Source organism: Bufo gargarizans, chromosome 2 (assembly GCF_014858855.1).
Source record: "Bufo gargarizans isolate SCDJY-AF-19 chromosome 2, ASM1485885v1, whole genome shotgun sequence".
NCBI classification, from domain to species: Eukaryota; Metazoa; Chordata; class Amphibia; order Anura; family Bufonidae; genus Bufo; species Bufo gargarizans.
In genome coordinates this window covers 66,885,806-66,913,392 of record NC_058081.1, presented here as the reverse complement: position 1 = coordinate 66,913,392, position 27,587 = coordinate 66,885,806, and the positions used below count along the sequence as shown (strand labels likewise).

The window sequence follows — 27,587 nt, the reverse complement described above, 5'->3', positions numbered from 1 at the left end:
TCCCCATCGCTGTCTATTAGTAAAGATCAGTCCCCATAATCCTCTATTAGTAGAGATCAGTCTCCATCGCTCTCTATTAGTAGAGATCAGTCCCCATCGCTCTCTATTAGTAGAGATCAGTCCCCATAATCCTCTATTAGTAGAGATCAGTCTCCATCACCCTCTGTTAGTAGAGATCAGTCCCCATCGCTCTCTATTAGTAGAGATCAGTCCCCATCACCCTCTATTAATAGAGATCAGCCCCCATAATCCTCTATTAGTAGAGATCAGTCCCCATCACTCTCTATCAGTAGAGATCAGTCCCCATCACCCTCTGTTAGTAGAGATCAGTCCCCATAATCCTCTATTAGTAGAGATCAGTCCCCATAATCCTCTATTAGAAGAGATCAGTCCCCATCGCTCTCTATTAGTCGAGATCAGTCCCCATAATCCTCTATTAGTAGATGTCAGCCCCCATAATCCTCTATTAGTAGAGATAAGTCCCCATAATCCCCTCATTAGTAGAGATCTGTCCCCATCACTCTTTATTAGTGGAGGTCAGCCCCCATAATCCTCTGTTAGTAGAGATAAGCTCCCATAATCCCCTCATTAGTAGAGATCAGTCCCCATAATCCTCTATTAGTAGAGGTCAGCCCCCATAATCCTCTGTTAGTACAGATCAGTCCCCATCACTCTCTATTAGTAGAGATCAGTCCCCATAGCTCTCTATTAGTAGAGATCAGTCCCCATAATTCTCTATTAGTAGAGATCAGTCCCCATAGCTCTCTATTAGTCGAGATCAGTCCCCATAATCCTCTATTAGTAGATGTCAGCCCCCATAATCCTCTATTAGTAGAGATAAGTCCCCATAATCCCCTCATTAGTAGAGATCTGTCCCCATCACTCTTTATTAGTGGAGGTCAGCCCCCATAATCCTCTGTTAGTAGAGATAAGCTCCCATAATCCCCTCATTAGTAGAGATCAGTCCCCATAATCCTCTATTAGTAGAGGTCAGCCCCCATAATCCTCTGTTAGTACAGATCAGTCCCCATCACTCTCTATTAGTAGAGATCAGTCCCCATAGCTCTCTATTAGTAGAGATCAGTCCCCATAATTCTCTATTAGTAGAGATCAGTCCCCATAGCTCTCTATTAGTAGAGATCAGTCCCCATAGCTCTCTATTGGTAGAGATCAGTCCCCATAATCCTCTATTAGTAGAGATCAGTCCCCATCGCTCTCTATTAGTAGAGATCAGTCCCCATCACCCTCTATTAGTAGAGATCAGTCCCCATCGCTGTCTATTAGTACAGATCAGTCCCCATCGCTGTCTATTAGTAAAGATCAGTCCCCATAATCCTCTATTAGTAGAGATCAGTCTCCATCGCTCTCTATTAGTAGAGATCAGTCCCCATCGCTCTCTATTAGTAGAGATCAGTCCCCATAATCCTCTATTAGTAGAGATCAGTCTCCATCACCCTCTGTTAGTAGAGATCAGTCCCATCGCTCTATTCATACCCTCTATAATAGAGATCAGCCCCATAATCCTCTATTAGTAGAGATCAGTCCCCATCACTCTCTATCAGTAGAGATCAGTCCCCATCACCCTCTGTTAGTAGAGATCAGTCCCCATAATCCTCTATTAGTAGAGATCAGTCCCCATAATCCTCTATTAGAAGAGATCAGTCCCCATCGCTCTCTATTAGTCGAGATCAGTCCCCATAATCCTCTATTAGTAGATGTCAGCCCCCATAATCCTCTATTAGTAGAGATAAGTCCCCATAATCCCCTCATTAGTAGAGATCTGTCCCCATCACTCTTTATTAGTGGAGGTCAGCCCCCATAATCCTCTGTTAGTAGAGATAAGCTCCCATAATCCCCTCATTAGTAGAGATCAGTCCCCATAATCCTCTATTAGTAGAGGTCAGCCCCCATAATCCTCTGTTAGTACAGATCAGTCCCCATCACTCTCTATTAGTAGAGATCAGTCCCCATAGCTCTCTATTAGTAGAGATCAGTCCCCATAATTCTCTATTAGTAGAGATCAGTCCCCATAGCTCTCTATTAGTCGAGATCAGTCCCCATAATCCTCTATTAGTAGATGTCAGCCCCCATAATCCTCTATTAGTAGAGATAAGTCCCCATAATCCCCTCATTAGTAGAGATCTGTCCCCATCACTCTTTATTAGTGGAGGTCAGCCCCCATAATCCTCTGTTAGTAGAGATAAGCTCCCATAATCCCCTCATTAGTAGAGATCAGTCCCCATAATCCTCTATTAGTAGAGGTCAGCCCCCATAATCCTCTGTTAGTACAGATCAGTCCCCATCACTCTCTATTAGTAGAGATCAGTCCCCATAGCTCTCTATTAGTAGAGATCAGTCCCCATAATTCTCTATTAGTAGAGATCAGTCCCCATAGCTCTCTATTAGTAGAGATCAGTCCCCATAGCTCTCTATTGGTAGAGATCAGTCCCCATAATCCTCTATTAGTAGAGATCAGTCCCCATCACCCTCTATTAGTAGAGATCAGTCCCCATCGCTGTCTATTAGTACAGATCAGTCCCCATCGCTGTCTATTAGTAAAGATCAGTCCCCATAATCCTCTATTAGTAGAGATCAGTCTCCATCGCTCTCTATTAGTAGAGATCAGTCCCCATCGCTCTCTATTAGTAGAGATCAGTCCCCATAATCCTCTATTAGTAGAGATCAGTCTCCATCACCCTCTGTTAGTAGAGATCAGTCCCCATCGCTCTCTATTAGTAGAGATCAGTCCCCATCACCCTCTATTAATAGAGATCAGCCCCCATAATCCTCTATTAGTAGAGATCAGTCCCCATCACTCTCTATCAGTAGAGATCAGTCCCCATCACCCTCTGTTAGTAGAGATCAGTCCCCATAATCCTCTATTAGTAGAGATCAGTCCCCATAATCCTCTATTAGAAGAGATCAGTCCCCATCGCTCTCTATTAGTCGAGATCAGTCCCCATAATCCTCTATTAGTAGATGTCAGCCCCCATAATCCTCTATTAGTAGAGATAAGTCCCCATAATCCTCTATTAGTAGAGATCAATCCCCATCGCTCTCTATTAGTAGAGATCAGTCCCCATCACCCTCCATTAGTAAAGATCAGTCCCCATCACTCTCTATTAGTCGAGATCAGTCCCCATAATCCTCTATTAGTAGAGATCGGTCCCCATCACCCTGTTAGTAGAGATCAGTCTCCATCGCTCTCTATTAGTAGAGATCGGTCCCCATCACCCTGTTAGTAGAGATCAGTCTCCATCGCTCTCTATTAGTAGAGATCAGTCCCCATCACCCTCCATTAGTAGATATTTGTCCCCATCGCTGTCTATTAGTAAAGATCAGTCCCCATCGCTCTCTATTAGCAGAGATCAGTCCCCATCACCCTCTATTAGTAGAGATCAGTCCCCATAATCCTCTATTAGTAGAGATCAGTCCCCATCGCTCTCTATTAGTAGAGATCAGTCCCCATCACCCTCCGTTAGTAGAGATTTGTCCCCATCGCTGTCTATTAGTAAAGATCAGTCCCCATCACTCTCTATTTGTAGAGATCAGTCCCCATAATCCTCTATTAGTAGAGATCAGTCCCCATCGCTCTCTATTAGTAGAGATCAGTCTCCATCGCTCTCTATTAGTAGAGATCAGTACCCATAATACTCTATTAGTAGAGATCAGTCTCCATCACCCTCTGTTAGTAGAGATCAGTCTCCATCGCTCTCTATTAGTAGAGATCAGTCCCCATCGCTCTCTATTAGTAGAGATCAGACCCAATCACCCTCCATTAGTAGAGATCAGTCCCCATAATCCTCTATTAGTAGATGTCAGCCCCCATAATCCTCTATTAGTAGAGATCAGTCCCCATCGCTCTCTATTAGTAGAGATCAGTCCCCATCACCCTCTGTTTGTAAAGATCAGTCCCCATCGTTCTCTATTAGTAGAGATCAGTCCCCATAATCCTCTATTAGTAGAGATCAGTCCCCATCGCTCTCTATTTGTAGAAATCGGTCCCCATCCCCCTGTTAGTAGAGATCAGTCTCCATCGCTCTCTATTAGTAGAGATCAGTCCCCATTGCTCTCTATTAGTAGAGATCAGTCCCCATAAGCCTCCGTTATTAGAGATTTGTCCCCATCGCTCTCTATTAGTAAAGATCAGTCCCCATCGCTCTCTATTAGCAGAGATCAGTCCTCATCACCCTCTATTAGTAGAGATCAGTCCCCATCGCTCTCTATTAGTAGAGATCAGTCCCCATCGCTCTCTATTAGTAGAGATCAGTCCCCATCACCCTCTGTTAGTAGAGATCAGTCTCCATCGCTCTCTATTAGTATAGATCAGTCCCCATCGCTCTCTATTAGTAGAGATCAGACCCAATCACACTCCGTTAGTAGAGATCAGTCCCCATAATCCTCTATTAGTAGATGTCAGCCCCCATAATCCTCTATTAGTAGAGATCACCCCCCATCACCCTCAATTAGTAGAGATCAGTCCCCATCGCTCTCTATTAGTAGAGATCAGTCCCCATCACCCTCTGTTAGTAAAGATCAGTCCTCATCGCTCTCTATTAGTAGAGATCAGTCCCCATAATCCTCTATTAGTAGAGATCTGTCCCCATCGCTCTCTATTAGTAGAGATCAGTCCCCATCGCTCTCTATTAGTAGAGATCAGTCCCCATCACCCTCCGTTAGTAGAGATCAGTCCCCATAATCCTCTATTAGTAGAGATCAGACCCCATTGTTCTCTATTAGTAGAGATCAGCCCCCATCACCCTCAATTAGTAGAGATCAGCCGCAATCACTCCCTATTAGTAGAGATCAGTCCCCATCACCCTCTGTTAGTAGAGATCAGTCTCCATCGCTCTCTATTAGTATAGATCAGTCCCCATCGCTCTCTATTAGTAGAGATCAGACCCAATCACCCTCCGTTAGTAGAGATCAGTCCCCATAATCCTCTATTAGTAGAGATCAGACCCCATTGTTCTCTATTAGTAGAGATCAGCCGCATCACCCTCCGTTAATAGAGATCAGCCCCCATCACCCTCCGTTAATAGAGATCAGCCCCCATCACCCTCAATTAGTAGAGATCAGCCGCAATCACTCCCTATTCGTAGAACTCAGTCCCTATCATCCAATAATAGTTCAGATCCTTCCCCATATTCCGTTAGTAGACATCACTTCTAGGGATGAGCATATTGATTCTAAACAGATTAGTCATGAATTTCACAAAAATTCTTCTTCCAAACGAAGGGGGGGGGGGGGGGGGATATTGGCTCGTCTGTCAGGTTTTATCCTAGCTATACTGCACAGACGCCCCTGTGAGATCAGCTACTGATACAGGATGTATCTGTCCCACCTGCAATAGACACAAAGAGGATAGCCAATTTAGGATTGTGAAGAAAGTAGTTGGAATTACTAGGTAGAAAGTCAGGTTGTCAGGATGTCACCTCTGAGTCTGACACAGTGTTTTTGAGCCAGGGGTCAGTACATTCCTTCTGTTCTTCTTCCTTGTGGCTCCAGAAAAGCCTTACATTTGCATCATCTATGTCTTCACAGCCCACTCCTAGTGGGGTGTCTCCTTTATTTCCTATAAAGAGAAAATAAAACCTCATGTGTTATAAAAGATACTCAAGATAGTCTCCCGGGTGCTGAGTCAATGTTTGGATTGCTATGAGGAAGAGGTTCAGGCGGAGGCAGGGGACCTGATGACTGAAATGCATAGCTGTGTTGGTGGTGGTGGTAGTAGTAGTAGTGACACTTGTAGCCATGGTGGCGGTGATAGGGACATTGGTAGCTGGGCAACAGTGGTACTCAAGGAAAATACAGAGCAGGGACTCATGAGGAGTACAAGGAGCCCACAATTGGCACAGTGTCATAGAAGTGGCAGGAAGAGTGAGTGCTATGAAGATGATTATGTGTTGAACAGGGCTTGGGAACCAGATCAGAGTGCTGAGGAGGAGGTGACATCAGAGTAGGAGGGTAGTGGCCGGAATAAACATAACCAATATATGACCAAAACATCTGAAAAGACTACCAGAACCAGATCTACTTCTATTGTGATCAGCTCAGTAACTGGTGATGCCGCTGATATCATTGGCACAGACTTATACCATGCCAGACCTAGGCCAGGCTTGGCTGCTGGTAGGTATCTCCCATATGCATTTTTTTCCACAGTGCCTGCAGATAAAACCACAGCCAAGTGCAAGATCTGCAGGACTAAAATAAGCCGTCGGCATTCAAACATAGGCACAACAGCTCGAAAGCAGGACATGAGGCAGCATCACCAGATCCAGTGGGAAAATAGAACTGGCCAGCAATCAAAACAAGACCGTCATTCTTCTCTTGTTCTTCTTTGTGGCAGCAAGGTCACATCCACAACAGTACAGTTTCCTTGTCATCATCATGACCAGTTACTTGTTCTCCTGCTCAGACTATTCCCCCTCTGCTCCGTCATCAGTCTTCCATAACTAAATGTGTGACCAGAAAACAGCTATCGCGCCCAGCAATCTGCTTGTAAGCAAGCTGAACTCCCACCTGGTCAAGCTGCTGGCAGTGCAGTTGCAGCAACCCAGAGGGGGGGAACAGGGCAGAGAGGATGGAGGTCGTGTATGTGGCCCTTATGGTGCTAGTAGTACTCACAGTTCATGGTGACAGTCCTCCTTCTTGTGCTCCCTGGGGCCGTGCGTACAGTGAATAGAGGTTGCACTCTTCATTCCATCAGAGCACACAATGATTTTGGGGCTCCTGCTTGATGGTAATGTTTGATGGGGTGCAAGGCAGGAGTATGGATAAGGGGCATGTTAATGGTGGAGAAAAGTCTTTCTTTACTGAGTTGATGATAGGAGCAGTAGTACACATAGCAGCAAAAGGCATAGTTCCAAGGTAGACCACAGTGAAATCCTCTCTCAATAGCAGTATAGAAGCAACAATGATGATAGTTGTAGTTGCTCTCTCTCTCTCTCTCTCTAAAGAACTCTTAACAGCCTTTCTGCAGCACACAGCCGTGCAGTGAAGTTCTTATTAACTTCATCTGCAGTTCACTGACTGAGGAGAGCGAAATTTAGATATGGGTGGGCAATCAATCTCAAAGTATGAGAGGATGCTTTATAAAGATTCTCTCTCCACAGCAGCAAAGTCTTTCTGCCATAAACATGCACAATACTGTACCTTGATTCCAAAGCACAACCTTGAGGGTTGTAGACCTTCTAGGATGTCTGGTCTCTTTTCTTCAGGGGTACTTTGGTAGCAGCATTGCTTCCTTGGTAGCTGTAGTCTCAGAGACAGGTTTTCTTAGCTTGAGCTTAGTCCATGTAGGAGCTCTCACATCTGTCCTCTAACTGTGGGTGTGCACTCAGCCTCGATGGATGATACCTAACAGCCACTATTTCTCCAAAAAAGCTATCCCTGCCTTGTATTCTCATGTGGGGTACATAATGTGAGCTGCTCCTTGGAATTGTTGCTGTGTGACCAGGTGCACGCCACTGTCGAAGATTGGAGCAGCTGTTATGGGCAGAGACAATACATGTCTTTCATGGCCTACTGGGTCAATGTTTTGTGTGGTAGTGGCAACGGTTTACCACAGCAACAAGGCCAGGTCTTATATATGTCTCCATGTTTTTGTTGGTCTGAGTCCCACACCAGGCAATTATCCACCTCCTCCACATCTTCCTCAATGGACAGCATTATGTGCCGAAAAGAAACAGGGCAGAGCATCGCTTTCCCTTCCCTTCGCTCCTGTCATATGTGTAAACTGAAGCGTTGACATGCTATCTTAGAACTGATAAGCCTGAGCAAGAGATGTCACATAGCAAATCAGTTGCTAAAGTGCATCAATTAACAAATATCCTACTGACTGTCTCTCCGCCAACGGCAACTGGGGTAAGATGGTAACAATGGCAGGAACATTGTGGCTGTGATGCACTTGAGGGAAGTAACACATGCTCCCTGCATGGTGCACATGACAAATTGAGTGGTGCAAAGCTTTTTCAAAAAGTATTGTTGTTTACCGAAAGTGCTGGACACATCCAGGGTGATTGTTTTCATACATATTTCAGCCCTTCTTAAGTGACTAAAAATGCCCTCCAGGGACAGAACGATCTGCCTTTGCACCCCTTGATCTAACTCATTGGAATTCCACTCTGCATATGCTGGAGTGTTCAATGATTACATCATACACCAGACCACCACTTTAGGGAGCCTATGTTATTTTTGGCTCAGGCAGTGGCAGCTCATCAAGGATGCATGTCACATACTCAAGCCCTTCAAAGAGCCCCTTTAGAATTGTCAGTAGGGACAACTGCACCAGTAACGATCATCCACCTGATATTTATTTTGGAGCAAACACTCACGCTAATGTAACAAGGGATGGTGGAAGAAGACCTTCCACATCTTGCTGACTGCCTGTAGCTGTTGGGAACCCGCAAGGACGAAGTGGAGGAGGATGAGGATGAAGAGCTACCACTGAAGCTGATGATGATTACAACCCTGGCCATGACCAATCATCTCAGTGGGTGGAGAAGCCAGAAAGAACTGGGTCCTCCAGCACGCTGGCAAACATAACAAGCTTGCATGCTTACAAGCTGATAGGTGTATCATAAGCATCAAGCAAAGTGATGACTACTGGATATCCATGCTTTTAGTTCCTCATTATCAAAGCAAAATGGGAGAATCTTTTACTGATGCTGAAAGGGAGGTAAAATCGTTGTATTACCAGGATACACTCTGTATGGCTTTCTAGATGCAAAGCTCCATGTAGCTTCTCTCACGTCCTCAGCTAATTCTAGAGACACACTGACTGAACTAAGGATAGACCTAAGTGCATCACCTAGCTTCCTACAGGGGCAGAGTCAGGATTGCTAACCCTGACTGATCCATACAGTGCTATGCATGTTGTAATACATCAGAACATTATACAACAGGAAACAATTTGCAAGTACCTTATTCTTTGATACACAGCGGCACATTTACTGCCTTGCCACTAATATTAGGTTCCATGGTGTTCTTCCACTGCTGCCGCTACTATTGCTGCTACTTTTACTGTTACACAGAGGTTGCACATCTCTTAACTTGTCTGTGAAGTTCCACATCCACACTGTACTGCTGCTGCTTCTAAAGAAAAGTAAAAGATTTTGAGAGCTTGTTCAGAAAAAGCTACTGCTTCTTCGAATACTAGTATGGGTTTGTGTGCATAAACACAGGCAGGCATCTGACCCCGTTATGACATCATTTTTGGACCGTTTGTTCAGAACAAGCCACCTTTTTTTTTTTTTTTTACAATACTACTGTTTACTTAAATATAAAGCTTGATTTTTGGAGGAAAAGATGAAGAAAATACCCAATGCGGTGGAATTAGAAAATAACGCAATTTCACCAAAGTTGGACTTTGTTTTTAAGGCTTTCACTATGTGGTAAAACTGCCCTGTTCCCCTCATTCTATGGTCAGTACAATTACAGCAATATCACGGGTCAGACTGGGAACTCAAAGTGGCCGTGGAAAAAATAAATAAAAGTGGGCCCATTTTGTAGACAGGTTCAAACTGACAGAAGGTGGGGCAACACAAGTAGGCGGGGTCAACAATACCATAGTGCAAAATACCATCCCAGCAGAACCAAATAACACAGTGTAGCACAATATACTGCCCCAAAAGCTGTCCCTCTGTGGTGACCATCAATAGCTACCATCTTCTGTCCTCCTCCAGTTGTCAATGGTGCAGGGGGCTTAGGAGGTGAGATGCGGGCCACAGCAGTTGAATTCAAAAGGGCATGTGTGGTTGCTGACTGGGTACATGAGTTCCTGATTCTCACAGTGTTAAATACTGTTGAGAGCTCATTATGTACCCAGTCAGTGGCAGAGAGGCGCAATTGGGTGGTCCCCTGGGGCATCGGCCCACCGGGAAATTTCCCTGTAGGGTCTATGGACAATCCTCCCCTGGCAATACCATATTTGTACAGTTTATCTTGTGTGTTAATACTGGAAAAAAAAAACTTGCCATAATTTGACCCCATAACATTTTTGTATTTACAGCTACGGAGATAAGTGAGGCTCATTTTTTGTGGGGCAATGTGTTTTTAATGATGCCATTTTGTAGTGAGTATGACTTTTTGTTCACTTTCTACTAAATTTTTTGGGGGGAGGTGAAGCGATAAAAAAAATAATTAAGAATCACCCATTTCGATTTTTTTCTGTTATAGCGTTCAGTAATCATAATGGATAAATATGTTTTATTTTAAAAGTACTGCCATTTTAGAACATGATCTTTATTCAATTATTGTCTATTTTTATTAGGGGAAAGTGGTTAATTTGAATTTTTAAATATTTTTATAAACTTTACTTTTACTTTTTTTTTTTACCTTGACATGGTATCTGAGGGGTTTAATGTCTGAGATCGGCATTCTTGACGATCGCAGAGCTTAGCTCCAGTTATCTGCTGTTGTAGCCTGGTGGCTATAAGCAGGCAGGGGCGATTTTTAAACCCTGGACTTCTGCCATATGTGTGCAACGGCTGTCCTAAAGTGGTTAAAACAAGATGTATATTAACACCATCAACCATGTGTTTACCCATAGCTACATACGTCAGTGTTGCTCTGACATTATTTACTTTAAAGAGCTTGAAAAGGTTTAGAGAAAGAAAAAAACTAATGATTAAAAAAGATTGAAAGAAAAGAGATAAAAATATAACTCCTAGGAAACCTAATAGTTTGATATACCAAGTTTAAAGAGATCCTGTCACCTCTTTTTACCCTATAGAGATGCGGACATGCACGGCTAGATCGCCGCTAGTTTGTCCGCAATATACCTGTCCCATATCTCTGAGTGGTTTTATTGAGTGTAAAAAATCATTTTATATATATGTCAGCCTGGTAAGGAGCCCAAGGGGCGGTACTAACTGTTCTGGAGCCCAGCCCAGCACCGCCTGTATCCACGAATCTCCTCCTTGCTCACAAAGTCAGATCACCGTAATCTCGCGATGCGCAAGCTCGCGCATGCGCAGTGCCGTCATAGTGTTCCTTCCCTGTGCTGGCATCAGCCTCAGGGAAGGAACTGCACATGCGCGAGCTCGTGCACCGCGAGATTACGGTGATCTGACTTCGTGAGAAAGGAGGAGATTCGTGGATACAGGTGGTGCTGGGCTCCTTCACAGAGCGGCGTGGCCCATCACTCTATATCAGTAAAGATCAGCCCCCATCACCCTCTGTTAGTAGAGATCAGGCCCCATCACCCTCTGTTAGTAGAGATCAGCCCCCATCACTCTATGTTAGTAGAGATCGGTCCCCATCACCCTCTATTAGTAGAGATCAGCCCTCATCACCCTATGTTAGTAGAGATCAGCCCCCATCACCCTCTATAAGTAGAGATCAGCCCCATCACCCTATGTTCGTAGAGATCAGCCCCCATCACCCTATGTTAGTAGAGATCGGTCCCCATCACCCTCTATTAGTAAAGATCAGCCCCTTCACCCTATATATCAGTAAAGATCAGCCCCCATCACCCTCTATTAGTAGAGATCGGTCCCCATCACCCTCTATTAGTAGAGATTGGCCCCCATCACCCTATGTTGATGGAGATCGGTCCCCATCACTCACTATTAGTAGAGATCAGTTCTTATCAACTTTTTTAGTGGAGATCAGTCGCTATCACCCAGAAATGTTCCACTGCCAAATACTAGAGATTGATGGATTCCCATACAACTATATCAGAAGGGATCATCAATTGTCTTGGGCCAAATATGTAACACTTTTCCTAACTTTTTGTTCCTGAGGTAGAGTACAGTATCATCAGCATCATCAACCATGCAACTTTTGGAGAAGAAGATAGCTACTCACCAGGGGCGTAGCTACCTCTGCACCCCCTATAGCTACGCCCATGCTACTCACTCCACCTTTATAATGTTGAGTAGAAGGTAAAAAGGGTGATTTAGGGCTCTATGTTCTCAGTTTGGCTCTGAAATTCAGTAACACTACTCGATAGAGATAGACTTGAAGCATTTTGAGATGCCAGTGGACCTGTCTTGAGGACACTGCAGTGTGTATAGGTACTATAGAGAACCTGTCTTTAGCACAGTCTTCTCAACGTTGGACTGACACCAGGTAACACGTATCCCTCTCTACCCAGTGCCTATAGTGTGTTCTCTAAATTTCCCTATTTGTATTAGGTTCCTGTTCATATCTAGTAGATTATCTACATATCTGTAATATTATGATGCTGTATGAGTAGGAAACGTTGTATAACGGAGCCTGGTTATATGCACATTGACAGACTCATATTACACATAGCTATGAAGCAAAGCAGATGCTTTCTCTATCTAGATAATGCACAAATATTGCTCCACAATGTTGATAAGCATCTCAATTTTGTGTGATTTGTGTAACAATATTATCTATTCCATACACTTGTAAAAGCCACATTGCCCTTCTCTACATTGAACAATGTGAACATGAAGTATATGCAATGAACAATAGTCCAATATGCAAAGCATATGGATGACATTAGTGGATTTCACTTGAGACATTGGGTAGCGACACAGACAGCAGAGAGCCCGTATGGAAGCAACTATGAACAGTATACAGGCCCCTTACTATACTATAATTAATCATAGACCACCCTTAAGTTTCTAACTGTTCACCATTCTAATGGAGAGCACGAAGCTGCAATTAAAGGGCATCTGTCAGCATGATCAACCCAATAGTCAGCTCATCCATTGCCTCCCTTGACACTTTCCCCTCCACTTGATTGATAGGACCAGTTGTCCTGGTAGAGGGGGCAGTGTCCAGGGGAGCAAATCACCAGAGCTAAGGTGCACCGAGTAGGTAAGTCAAGCCCTCAGTGCACTTAAAGGGGTTATCCAAGTCTATAAAATGCCCTCCCATATGCCGTGCCCCTCACATTGAATATACTTACCTGGCTCTCTGCGCCGCCAATGGCAGACAGGGACGGGGACAACCCTCCCTAGCATCAACCGCCATGCTAGGGAGGCTCTTCCCTGTCCCTGGGGGGGGGGGCATTTTATAGTCTTGGATAGCCCCCTTAAGCCCTAATTTACATATTTTTAAAAACACTTATTTCTCTGTAATGCAGAAACGGATCAGGGAAAGGAAAGGTATACCGTACTTTTAATCATCCCTTTTTAGCTGTTATGAATGGCTTAATAGGGCTGATCCTACTGACTGATGTCCCTTTAAGGTGGTAGTGAGCCCCCCTACCTACTGGGAATGAGTGCAACTGTACAGGATATGCATATGGCATGTCCACCCCTGGTGCATTTCAAGGTCCTTTTGTTTCTCCTACAATAAACTGCTTTTTTGTAAAAATAAATCACATCTAAAATCATAATTAAATATAGAATATTATTTTTGCTTTCTATTCAGATGCATAAATGTTGCAAAGCTGAATTTGTTGCGTACTTTGTTGTGCTCTGTGATATTCGCCAGGTCTAATATCCACTATAACTTATTAGGATGACAAGGAGAATTGGGATGAATGAAAAACTCATTCCTCAGAAATGCAAGCCAAAGATGGGCCTGTCACATGACAGACTCCATGACAGAAACCCAATGGATCCCATTATAGTCAATGGAGTCCACTGGGTTTCTGTTATGATGTCCATCATTTAGAGACACATTTTGTCTACCATCTTTACGCTATCTGTTCAACATTTGACACCTCTATAATCAAACAAGAATACTATAGCTTCATATATTTTATGGTTCAGTACCCACAATCAGCTAGATATCGGAGTCCCCTATATCTAAAATGAGTTGTCCACAGTTAATCCAACCCAAAAGTTGTCAACTCTTCTCTGGTCTAATGTTGCCTGGCTGCATAATCCATATTTCTTCACTACGGTTCTTAGCCGTTTTTAGTGTACGTGCCAGTTCCTTGCTTCTTTTCTATAGAAAAAAATCACTAATCAATACCCACCTCCATCAGTCGATACAGTGCCTTCCACTAAGCAGTCAATAGAGCAAAAATAGAAACAAAGCACTGGAACAAGACTTGATAGGACCGATAGTCCACGCAGCATGATCAACACTACATTTTCATCTAGAGTTCTGAGATCATCTTGTAGGAATATTGATTTTGTAATGTTAGAGTCTATTCAATGGACGCAATGCTCTGTAGTAATCTATACGTTGAAGGATATAGCAGTGATCAGATCCATCTGGCTCTTGGAAGTATTATAAAGAGAAGGTTTAATATCTTGCTTACCACCACGGCTTCCAGCAAAACAAACCCTCTTTAGTATAAGATGTGTTTGACCTCTATGGTGTCAGGCCAAGATCTAGACTGTACGCCCGCGGTCTTGTCTTTATACCATATCTGGCAGAGTTCCTACCCCACGTATCTCCGAATAGGGTTAGCACCTGACACCTCACCATGGGTGCAATGTGGCCGCCTACATCCTGCTGCACACAATGTATGCCAATCATAAACCTTATTAGGGGCATTCAGCAAAGAAATGTAGGAAGCATTCGAGATAAAGGAAAACTCTAAACAAGAGGTCATGCTGTGAAAACGTAGGATGCTAGTGAAGTGAAAGCTGGAGGAACCTTGAGTACATCACAGGAAAGTGGAAACATGGAGATATCTATCAAACTACGAGAGCCGAGCTTTTATAGGATATATCCCTCTAAATAAAAAATACTCTGGCTAGAGTTAGTGAATGTTGTATTCTCTGTAACATGATACTGGGTTCTTTTATACTTTTTCTATGTGAGACAATTGATGTTCTGTACCGTGTACCCAACGCTTAACCTTCACCACATAGGTGACGCCGGTATTTCATTATACTGCCACACAGTTGTATGATGGATCTACTTATTTTAAATTGTGAGAAATGTGAATTACTCCTAAAATGTTTCTTATTGGTTACACCAATGTTCTGGCAAATTGTACAACCAATGAGAGGTCCTCATAGGTACAGACCAATACCAACCTTAAAGGGGTTTTTCCAATAGTTACAACTTACAGTACCAGCTATTCATAGGATAAGTGGTCAGTGTCTGATCGCGACATCAGGGGTCCCATGTTCCACATAATGAAGATTATCGAGCACTCTACTCTGCTATCTGTCAGTCCCATAGGAATTTAATGGAGTTGCAGTATGCATGCGCAACACTCACTTCAGCCAAATGTGGAAAATTGGACTAATTTCCGTGATTGGCGAGGATCCTAGGGGTGGGACCCCTCAGGGATCAGACATTTATCCCCCATCCTGTTGACAGATTATAAATTGTGATTATGGAACAACTCCTTTTAGAGACATAACTTCAAATTAGGCAACAAGGTAACACGTGGCACAGAAAGTCAAAAACACTAGTGTCTATCAAGTTCAACTTTTTCCCATTTAATACTGTGTTTATCCAGAATAAGACAACACCAAATTCCAATTGCGACTGCTTGAGCTTCATTAATGCAAGCAGGTTAATTCCCGAGATCCATCACCCCCATAATGTTATTTACCAAGATAGCTAGACAACATTTCTAGCAAGAAAGACATCCAATTAGTGAACTTACCAACCCAACTTCCTTGTGAGTTGTGTAAGTCTATTATTTTTAATGAGAAGGCAACAATTATGTATTCTAGAAATTTGTAGTTTTAGTAAAACTTCTGCTCTAATTGGCAGATACTTTCGTAAAACGAAAAGTCTTTGCGTAAACATGTATATGTGGATAAAGGAATACATTAGTTCCTTTGTTAAATAGTCTAAACTTCCTAAACATGCCCCCGACTATACGCATTGTGACAGGAACGTTATATTTCCCCAAGATTACTCTCATATGTGTACTAGGCTCCAGAAAGTATATATCTCATATAGGGTCCAGGAGAGCAAAGCAGTTTACTAAGGACTATTGTAGGTCCTGTGTCACGAGGGTGTCAAGAGACACGTCTGACTCCGTTATACCCGGGGTCAGGAAGTCGCAGCGGTTGGCTGCGTGCTCTATATCTAAAAATAGTGCTGTTTCTTAATGGTAGCATTTTGGGTTTGCCTTGTAATCCTTTTTGTCTCACTCAGGGATCCGTAGCTTCTTCTCCTCAGCTGTTTCTTGTCCAGCACTCCCAACCGCCTTATATTCCCCTCTCCCACTTCTCTGGTTGCCAGATATAGAGCTTCCTGCCTGGACTTCTATACTGACCCACTGAAGCTGAGTTGCTGTTATCCCTGGTTGTCGTACCAGAGTGTTAGCCTCCGGATCCCTGTTGGTTGTTTGTTGTCGTCCACCTGGGATTATGTGTTTTGTCAGTATTGTCTGTCTTCTCCCTAGTGTTTCCCTTTAGTGTTAGTGGTGCGGACTAGTGTTCCCACCGCCCTATTCACTACGTAGGGCTCATTTTAGGGAAAGCCAGGGTTTTAGGAACGTGATCGGCGTATGGGTGAGAAACCCGTCTAGGGACGTCAGGGCAGTCAGGTGCCAGCCTCTAGGTGAGTTAGGGGTCACCATCTTTCCATCTCCCTTGGACAGGGCCTTCCTTTTCCCTCCCTTTGCGTCACGTATGTGATCGGCACGCGGGTCGTGATATCCTGATTTGGGGTCTTGGTTTTTATGGAATGATGAGCAGTTTGGTAGTGTGCCTATAATTCCCTTTCTGGCTAATACAATTTTTTTTGTAACACGGTCCAGCTCATTACTGGGCTATAAAGGTGCAAGGTGTGCACTAGAGAGAGATAGCCATCTGAGGAAACAGAACCTGTCTGGGGAGACAATTACCACTGCTAACGTGATTTCTAGCCTAAATGCGGGTAGACATTTACTGCCGATGTGAGGTAAAACATGTTTATGTAATTTTGTTTGACTGGTTGGTAGTAAGCCCCTTGTACAGGTGAAACTCGAAAAATTAGAATATCGTGCAAAAAGTTCATTTATTTCAGTAATGCAACTTAAAAGGTGAAACTAACATATGAGATAGACTCATTACATGCAAAGCGAGATATTTCAGGCCTTTATTTGTTATGATTTGGATAATTATGGCTTACAGTTTATGAAACCCCAATGTCACAATTTGAGGTACCCTTTGCTTAGGGGGTATGGATTAATTAGCTGACTAGAGCGTGATACTTTGAGCCTAGAATATTGAACCTTTTCACAAAATTCTAAGTTGCATTAATGCAATTCCTTTTAATTTGCATTACTGAAATAAATGGACTTTTGCACGTTATTTTAATTTTTCGAGTTTAACCTGTATAGTCAAGGAAACGTGTATGCTTATAGTCAGCTAAGCAGTGGTTGATTTGTGTTTTTGGGCCTGAATGTGTTTTTGGGTTCTTCACCATAGCTGGCCTTCCATGATAAAGGAAGCAACATGTTGCCATGTTGACTGGGCACTACAATGAGTTTAGCCCTGCGACTGTAAATGGACCTATGGAGACAGGGAGGCCAAGCCCAGGTTGGCCTTATGGGTCGGATCCTCTTTCCTATCCTATTAAGACACTGGTTCTACGGAATTACCAATTGTCTCATGGATAGAGTTGCCGAAGATATGACTACAATATTTGAGTGAGCTAATGTGGGAATACATGGTGTGCATCATATGTACCTGTCCCTCCTTTTCAAACTTTAGTTTAAGAAGAAATGGGCACCAGTTCACTATCTGCCTCAAGCAGCAGAGAACCCCCTGTGATCCTTAACTCAGTGATCCCCAATTCCCAATGCAGCGAGCCCCAGAGGAGCCAGTGCACAGGATCGGAGTGCTAGTGACCCTGATGAAGTGTTGTGTCACAGTGTACTCTCTCAGGCCTTTGCTCCCTGGGTAATAAATAGCAGCTGATTTCAAGTCCAATTTTCTGCCACCAGTAAAGATTATGGATGGCTCTCCTCTCTGTCCTAACAGGGACTCCCCCTCCTGGCAGGAAGTTAGCCCAACCCACTCCTATCAAGATAGCAGGAACAGGGTAGTTAACCCTGGGCATGGAGGTATTCAGGTTCTGTATGGTATCCTGTGCTCCATTTGTTCACAGATGTTACAGCTAGGCCTATAGATCCTGCAGAATCCTAGGTTGCTGAAACTGATGCCCCAGCTGGTCCCGTAAATGCTCGATCGGTGATAAGGGAGGAAGTGTTGCAATCTGGATAAGACATTTCTGTGAAAACCTTTCATTCGGCTAAAGGCTTGTAAATGGCCAGCAGAGACAGGGGTGTGTAATGAAGGGGCCATCTGTGTCTGCATGGTGGACCATGAAAATGTGGGAGCCAATTGTGCTTGTTGGTAGATTAAACGATCCTTTCTACTGTTCACCATGTTTATATGCCATCATGTAAGCACTACTCCCAACACCTCCATAACAGTTAAGTTAGAATGGCCTAGATGGCAGGCCATTCACTAAAAATGACCATCCTGCTTCTCTTAGTCTAATGAGGCATCCCCTCTCAAAGTCTGTCATCTGGGCAAAATGTCAGGTGCATTGTGGACGCATGTGTAGCGCCCAGTGATCATTCAGCAAGAGGTACACTATGCAAAAGTAGCTTCTAAGCATCTTTTTATAGGGCAGTGAGAGATGCAAATCTATGCCCCCTTCTGGAAACCACCATTGTCAAATTAGACCACATCAAACATCATTAACATATCTGCCTGAGACATAACTGCATGCCAAGTTATGCAATAATCTGGCATTTCTATCTGGATGCATTATTTTATTTTTATTTTTTTGTGACTGAATAGATATCTCACCTAGCCTACCTACCGTAGATAGGTGAGGTAAAAGAATCCAGGAAAGCTAGGTTACCTCAGAGAATTGTTGTTTGCCGTGGTCTTTTGTAAATTTGTTTTTTGGGCTGGATTTTTTATGGAATAGCAGGGAGGATTGGTAGTGGGATCTGCTATTCCCTCCCCACTCAAGTACACCACTTTCCCCTAGCCTAGAGCAGGCTAGGTGCAGATGCTGGGGCTAATTAGGGGAGGGGGATAAATACAGGGCTGGAAGCAGGGACAGAGTGCCTATCTTGCAAATACTAGATGGGCCTGTGCGGGAGTGGGCTGTCCTGGGCATCACTTGGCCAAGACACCCTGAAAGTAGTGTCCTACCACAAATAACCCAAATGTATTGCCGTCCTCAGAACGGCAATGCAGTTGAATAGTGAGGTGGGGTTCCCAGCCCCACCATTCACTCTCATAGGCCGCTAGCCCTGAAGCCTATTAGGCAGCACAGGTGGTCAAAAAGTGATGACATCAATGCGACTTAGGTGGTTGCAATGAGGTCATCCTGCAGGGAAGTGAGGACTTAGCCATAACAGGCCTGCTACACAGGCTGAAACAAGAAGCAGGACTCAGGTGAGTATTTTTTTTCTGTCACTTTTGCGGTAATACAGGAGGTACACAATACAAGGGAACCATTACTAGGGGCATGACAGGACATTATAACTACCTAGGGCAATACAGGGGGTATTATAACTACTGGGGGCATGACATAAAGACATTATAAATACTGGGGGTAATACAGGTGGACATTTTACCTACCTGAGGCAAAACAGGAAGACATTATAACAACCTGGGGCAATACAGTGGGGCATTATAACTACTTGGGGCACGAAAGACAGACATTATAATTATGAGGAGCAATACAGGGGGACATTATAACTAGTGAGGGCAATACAGAGGGACATTATAACTATGTGGGCACTATAAAGGAAATTATAACTAGTGGGCGCATCAGGGGCCCAGTAGGTTACTGAGGGCACTTCAGGGAGCCTTATTACTACTGGGGGAACTTTAGTGGGCATTATTACTACTGGGGACACTTTAGGGAGCATTATTACTACTGGTGGCACGTCAGGGGGCCTTATTACTACTGGAGGCACTTTGAGGATCTTTATCAGTACTGAGGTACTGTGTAGCATTATTACTGCCAGGGGTTCTGGGAGTGAATGATTATAATTAAAGGGCACAATATAGAGGGCACTACTACTATCAAGCACTCTCAGGGAGTATTATCACTGTAGGGGATATTATTAATAATGAGGGCACTCTGGGAGGAATTAACAAATAGTGGTACTTTTAGCAGCAATATTAGTATGGCGGGGGGAACTATCTGTTTAGTACTCTCATTTCTTCAGTATAGTGTTTTGGGGAACTGGGGAGCATGGCAGGCACAGTATTGGTGGTAGCAGCAATATAACAAAATTGCAGCACCAGGAGAGGGGGTGATGGAAAAGTGAGAAATCTAAGATATCTATGTGGTAAACTCCAGAGACCAGACATGGCTGAAAGATGTCCATCATGGTGGTCTGCTTCCAATTGGGAAGATGAGGAAACGCACCATCTACCTCAGAGGAGACTGGATGTAGGAGGTATGTAGTGCTGTATTTTCCTGTATTTTTGGTAGTTTAGAATGTAATGTCCATACAAATATGCCACTAGCACTGAGGTGGGTGTGGCAGGTTTGCACACGTATTTCACGTTCACCACACAGCAGATGGGCCTGTGCGTTTTAGAACACCAGGACTAAATTTCACTCCCAGTCCAGCCATGTATGGAAGGCTCAGTTACAGTAGGAGTCAGACCCTGAGGAGCTGCAAATGCTTGCTGGGAGAAGCCTGATCTCCTGGTTATACTGACGTCTTTAGGTGAGAACTAACCTGTGTTTAGTTAGTGCCCAGACGGGTAGGTATTTTTTGGCTGCTTCTGTTTTAAAGTGACTATTCAACTTTGATGTCACTGTGTTGATTTGAACAAAATAAACCTAATTTGCACTTTTAAACCTCTGAAGCCTGAGGATTCTGTCACTGGCCACACATCCAGATCCCGACAAAATATAATATATATAGTAGTGCTGCAGTTTTATAACCCCCACATATTCTGAAACATCCCCCACCATCCTTTTGATGCTTCAGCTGGAGAGGAGGACATTAAAATTTCATAAGTTCAAAATATCACTTATCCCCTGTTATCTTTAAGCTATATAGAGGTTATATTCCTATGGTAATTCCAAGCCTTATATTTGTATGACCCAATGATTTAATTGCATTATTGTGTGACCATATCTGTAGCCTTTAAGACCTATTCCCCTCCACGAGGATTTCTCTATCCTCATAGAGCCATCATTTCTAATTTTAGCCTGTTTTGTACTATACATCAGTGCCTCTGAACACATAGTTAGTCACAGAGTAAAGAAGATTGATTTACATGGTGCGGGCCATTATGTCTGGAGGGATGTGCGATGGAAGAAGTCCCAGTAGTTCTTCATGTATCAGAATCAGCAATACATTAATCAATATCTCAATTTCTCTGTTTCCTCAACTTTGGGAATTGATCAAGAAAAGGTCAATAAAGACTAAAATCTCTGCAAATCAGGGCTAATGAATAATGAATAAGATTCATACTGCACATATTTAATGGATGTTCAGAGACAATCTCCAACATGAATGTCAAACATTGAAAATGCGCAAAATAAAAATAATAAAACTATCCCAGCACGTCCTCATTTACACTCCTTTCCGTTAATCTTATTTTGTCTCAATTAAGATTAGAAATGTCAAGAAATCTTTTGTGTGTGTCCTAGGAGCTCAGCCGTGTCCCCAGCTCCTCTTAACTGTCCTGAGTCTAGCTGTAAGACAACTGGCTGCAGCAGGAGCCTTTGCAGGGACTGTCCCTAATTTTTGGGAGATGATTCCCCATTGGGTGTTCCACAATAGGTCTGGGTGGATCCAGGAAAGTGGCTAAAATGCCCCATATTTACCAACAAGAATGGTGGTCAGTATGCAGTGGTAAATGGGAACATTGCTTCTATGGGGTCATATCTTCATACACATCTGACCTATAAGAGTTTATCCAGCGGCAATTTCTGCATCTCGGTACTTGGGAAGGTCTCCGTGTCCTGCAGCACTTAGAGTAATATATATATATATTTTTTTTTTTACCATTTAATTTTTTTATTCATAAGTTCCCACGTTGCTGAAAGGCAGTCGACAGTACAGCAGATAAAGCTTCCGATGACATGTACAGGTGAAACTAAAAATTTGAATATCGTGCAAAGTTCATGTATTTCAGTAATGCAACTTAAAAGCTGAAACTAACATATGAGACTCATTACAGGCAGAGCGAGATATTTCAGGCCTTTATTTGTTATAATTTGGATGATTATGGCTTACAGCTTGGAAACCCCAAAGTCACAATTTTGAGGTCCCCTTTGCTCAGGGGGTATGGATTAATTAGCTGACTACAGTGTGACACTTTGAGCCTAGAATAACGAACCTTTTCACAAAATTCTAATTTTAAGTTGCATTAATGCAATTCCTTTTAATTTGCATTACGGAAATAAATGGACTTTTGCACGAAATTCTAATTTTTCGAGTTTCATCTGTATTACTAGGAAACTTGAACTAACAGGTACTTCAATGAAGGAACGACACACAAAAAAAATAAAAAATCATTAGGGCCCAGTACAGAAAATGTCTTCCTACCCTCTTTACACCCTGAATGCTGGCTTAGTTCAATAAATGGCCTCCACTGAGCTTAGCCTTAAACCTTCTTAGTTAGACGAGTGCTCTCTTCTAACTCCTTCCAATAGTTTGACTGTTGATTGCTAAGTTTACAAAGTCACTTTGACATTTTTAGACAGGTGTTCTAAGCCCTGGATGGGAGGGGGTTTATATTTTTTAGAATAATGTCTTGTATTGATTGCTTTTTATGCAAACCTGTAATGAAGATCATGCAAATGATATCTTCCAAATCAAATAATTCATTAGAAAGTAGATTAGTAACTTGCATTTTCTTTATTTTATATCTCGTTTTATGCATGTATTAACAGGTTCTGCTATCACTGTTCTCTTAAAGGGATTGGCTCGCAAACAACAGTTACTGCCTAAACACAAGATTGGTGATAGATGTATAATTGCTGAAGGTCTACCCACTGGGACCCTGACCATTTACGAGAACAGGGGCCCCTGTGAATGGAGTGATAGTGTACATATGTGACCACTGCTCCATTTACTTGTATGGGACTGCTTATACATCGCTTCGCTATCTCCTTCAATCCCTTAGAAGTGAATAGAGCTGTGATCCTGCAGGCAAACTATTTCTTGCACAGGGCACTCAGGGACCCCTGTTCTTAAGATCGGTGGGGCTCTGAGCTATTGTATTTTTATTTTGTGGGTAGTTGATAACAGGGGTGCACCAACAATGAGGCCAGGTGAGGCGATCGCCTCAGGCACCACCAGGTAGTAAGAGGGGCGCAGCGGAAGGGCCATGGGCAATGAGCGCTTTCATTGTGGAAAAGGGGTTAAGTAAAGAAACTGACATGGGGGGTGCCTTTTCAGTTTTCGCCTTAGGCAGCAGAAAGACTAGGTGCTGAGGCTGAGTGATACATGTTGCTTATGGGAAAAAAACTTTTAAGTATTTTGAAACTTTCTGGTCAAGAATAGTGATGAGCGAAGTGATCAAATTTGTTTAAAAAAAATTAGCCCCGTTGAGCAGCGAGGGGCTGGTTACACTGCTCAAGAGATCCCTTTTATTGACAGGGCCAGACATCTCACCTATTAATCTCATGGCTGCACTGACTGTGCATGAGCCATATACATCTGGGTACGCCTGGAAGCGGTGAATGAAACATAGAAACATGGAATGTGTCAGCAGATAAGAACCATTTGGCCCATCTAGTCTGCCCAATATACTGAATACTATGGATAGGCCCTGGCCCTATCTTATATGAAGGATGGCCTTGTGCCTATCCCATGCATGCTTAAACTCCTCCACTGTATTTGCAGCTACCACTTCTGCAGGAAGGCTATTCCATGCATCCACTACTCTCTCAGTAAAGTAATACTTCCTTATATTACTTTTAAACCTTTGCCCCTCTAATTTAAAACTATGTCCTCTTGTAGCAGCTTTTCTTCTTTTAAATATTCTTTCCTCTTTTACCTTGTTGATTCCCTTTATGTATTTAGAAGTTTCTATCATATCCCCTTTGTCTCGTCTTTCTTCCATTTCTTCCAGCATTTGTGCTGCTTAGGAAGCAACAGCAGAACCTCTACGCTTGCGCTTCCACTCGGAGGAATGATCCAGGCGTGAGATAGACAAGGCCAGGTCAGATGTCTTGCTCTGTCAATCAGTCCTGTAAATTGATCCACTCATCACTAGTCAAAATATAAAATATATGGGCTCACGTTTACTAATGTGCCCACACCTTGTAAAATGTGCTCCACATTTTGTGCTTTTTGGGGGCAATTTGCCGCATCTAGGGATGTGGCCTGAGATGCACCATTTTGCTCATTTTGTACAACACGGTGTCACAAAATAAGCCAACCAATAGTTGGAATAAAGTTAGACTAAAGTGTCCACCAAATTGTCTTGTTGAAGCTTTGTACATTGAACCTATGCCGCTCCTCCTTGGTGCTGCTGGTAATATTTGGTGCTGGGGAGAATAAGTCTCCTTCCTCCTCTGGCAGCTGACAACATAGTCTCTTATTATTCTCCTCACAGGAGGAGTCCTCTAGGCTATACTGCTATACTACTGTACAGGCTCTGACCGAAAGCTATTCCTGTGGCTGCTCTGCAGTGAACAGAGGAACACTATGCAGAGACTTGGCATTGGGACAGTGGCTGAGAATGTGTGCCCACCAGCCCCGAGCTCATTAGGTGGGCCTGCACATTGCTATACCAGGTGATTCAATACTATTATAATGGCATAAACGTGCAAACATAGAATATATGAACTAATGCTATATACACTACATAAAATGAATTTGAATTACTTAGCAAATTGTTACAGACAGTGAGTGTGAATCCACTGTGCCAAGCAACCATTTGACTTTGGGCTAGTTCTGAGGGTGTTATCTTCGCAATCCCCTGGTTTTCCATGTATACAGGGATCAGGTCTTCGCTGCAAGGGAGCCACCAGGCCACTACCTTTTAGAATAGTCCCAGGGTGGTTGGCTGCTGACTAATGGGGTCAAAGATACCAGTTCCAAGCACCGAGGGATCAGGCAATAAACGTAGCCAGGAATTAGGCAGAGATCAGGGTAGGCAACGTGCGTGTGAATCTGAAAAACAGTCCAAGGTCTGTGCCCACCCCGGATAGTAGGATGGTGGCGGGCACAAAGGGTTGCCATGACACAAATATATTTTGGTCAAAATCATTTGTGCCCATCCACCACAGCAAGGTTATCCCTTTCTGGATTGGAAACCTACTGTATGAGATACCACTCTCTGTTCCAGCAGACCTCAGATGAAATGAAGGAGAGCAGACTACAGAAATAATTGCAGTTTTGTCCGACTTTAGTGATGCCTTTGAGTCTGCAGCTTTGTAGAAGTTGCGTTCCTAGTACCGCCATCTACCCCCGCTTCCTTCATCCCCTCCTCCAACTCTTCCCCCTACAATTGCATATATTTCGAGACAAGGTTACTTTTTGCACTAGACTTTAAACACATTTTCCTATGTAATTTCCGCTTTCTATAGATTTTGACCTACATGGGAAGATATGACTCTCTCTCTTCTTGTTTTTTTTCCCGCCGTTTATGGAACGCAGCCTCGAATAAGGTCATAATTTGCTTTTAAATGTATATGACTAAATTTCATTTCTCATTTTTTTTTCAATGCCTCATTTGATATAGAATCGGCCCCTAAAAGCAATCGCCTCATTACCATATCCCCACCCACATCCGCTGCAATTTTTCAGAGATTTTTGGTGACAAGGGCAGTCTAATTACCTGGTTTGGAACATGCAAATCTTCTCGTGTTTCATCATTACTGTACTTTGTACGGCGTAGGGGTCTATAGCTGTGTTTACGCACCATAACCGCACTGAACGTCTTAATGTATGCCATCATTTGTGTCACTTTGGAATGACGAGATGTAATGATGCAGAGTGTCTATATGCAGATAATGAGCCCTACACACTCTACAATTATGCTGAGTATCTGTGTACTTTGGTAATGAACACGCTGCGTTTTTACAAAGATGCTGAGTATATTATATGCATCTATATATATGGCTAATCACCCGCCGGTGCTCTATAGGTATACTGACTGCCTCTATTTTACCATGATGAAAGCACCTTAATACGGTAGCAATATTGTTAGACATGGGCAAATTTTTCATTGATTTTCCAAAATGCAAATCCCCCTGATTCATTACGAATCTCGAACCAGGGAAATTGATTCTACAGTCTTAAGGGGAATCTATCACCACATACCTTGAAATAAATCCAGTTGACATGGGAGATGCGCACTAGTCAGCAGATTCTAATGCCCTTTTCCCTATCTTGATATGTGGCCCGAATCCGTCGAAATAAACCTTTAAATTTTATGCAATTTGGTGCAGAGAGGGCGTTACTCTTGCACCTTGTTGCACTGAAGTCTAGACTCATTTTCTTTCTTGGCTACGCCCCTACCACTTTGACAAGGCTAGGCGGTGTAGACGTTATCAGGCTTGGCCCTGAAACTTGGCCCTCTATGATCGGCGCATGCGCAGTACACATTCCGTTTAACCAGTAGGCTTCAGAACTGTCCTGCAGCCTCGAGGCTTCAGGGCCAGTCGTGATTACGAGAGATGAGCGAATCGAATCCCACAAAGTGGAATTCGATCCGAATTTCAGGATAAATTCGATTCGCCTAGAAACTGAATTTCTTTGTGCTTCGTGTCAGCGAATTGATTTAACCTGAAATAGTATAAAAAACAAAAAAATTCAAACTTACCGTCTCCATTTGCTCGCGACAGGCCACCAGCCTCCATTTTGCTCGCGACAGGCCAACAGCCTCCAAGATCTTGGACGAAATCCCGTGCAGCGCAAGATTACATCATCACGCTGACTGGCGTGATGACGTCATACGAGCTGGCGTGATGACGTAATCTCGCGCTGCACAGGATTTCGGCCGAGATCTTCAAGCAAGATGGCGGCAGCTGGCCCGTTGCGAGCAAATAGAGGCGGTAAGTTTGATTTTGTAAGTTTGAATTATTGTTAATTTTACACTCAGATGCCGCGATCATGTATGAACGCGGCATCTGAGGGGTACAATGACGGAGGCGGCGCTATTGCTGCTCCCTGTCATTGCACTCGCTACTTAGAAAAAATGCGCTTCGTGACTAAGTAATTCGTCATGAAGCGAATTTTTGGGTAAAATTGAGCGAAGCAGCCAAATCGAATTTTCAATAAATTTGCTCGACTCTAGTGATTACGTTTTCACTGCCTGGCCCTATCAGCCAAAGCGGTGGGGGCATGGCCAGCAAAAGAAAATAAGCAAACCCTTGGATACAACGGCAATGCTTTTGTTGTACCAAGGGGCTTATTTGCATAGAATTAAAAGGCTTATTTCTCCGGATCTGGGCCATATATCAAGAAGAAACAAAAAACTGTACAATCTGCTGACAAGCGCACATCTCCCACGTCAGCTGGATTAATTTCCAGGCATGTGGTGATAATATCCTTTTAAAATATTACTTCTCCAAGAACATCCCTTATATTGTATGGACTTATATTCACATTAGATTCTATCAGATTGCTGGCTATGATTTCTGATATTCTAGATGGCATAGAACAAGCACCAGCAATATTGTATAATTGTACATTGGGTCTCAATGGTGACCTATAGAGATGAGTGAAGTTCTTAAAAATTCCATTTGGCTGCTTCACCAAATTTTACAAAAACATTAATTTTGTATTTTTTAGAAAG

General features: G+C 43.2%; 1 protein-coding gene across 8 annotated transcripts in view; it reads left to right on the top strand.

Annotated features, from left to right (window-relative positions):
- Window positions 1-27,587, top strand: part of ADGRL1 (adhesion G protein-coupled receptor L1) — a 356,531-nt gene that overhangs the window by 94,195 nt on the left and 234,749 nt on the right. The window contains exon 1 of one of the 8 annotated variants that reach the window (XM_044279109.1): window positions 10,048-10,075. The exons of the other annotated variants lie outside the window; for them this stretch is intronic. Coding sequence (XP_044135044.1) covers window positions 10,060-10,075 — 16 coding nt within the window. The 5' untranslated portion in view covers window positions 10,048-10,059. Of the gene's footprint in view, window positions 1-10,047; window positions 10,076-27,587 lie in introns of those variants that run through there. 8 annotated transcript variants of the gene reach the window in all.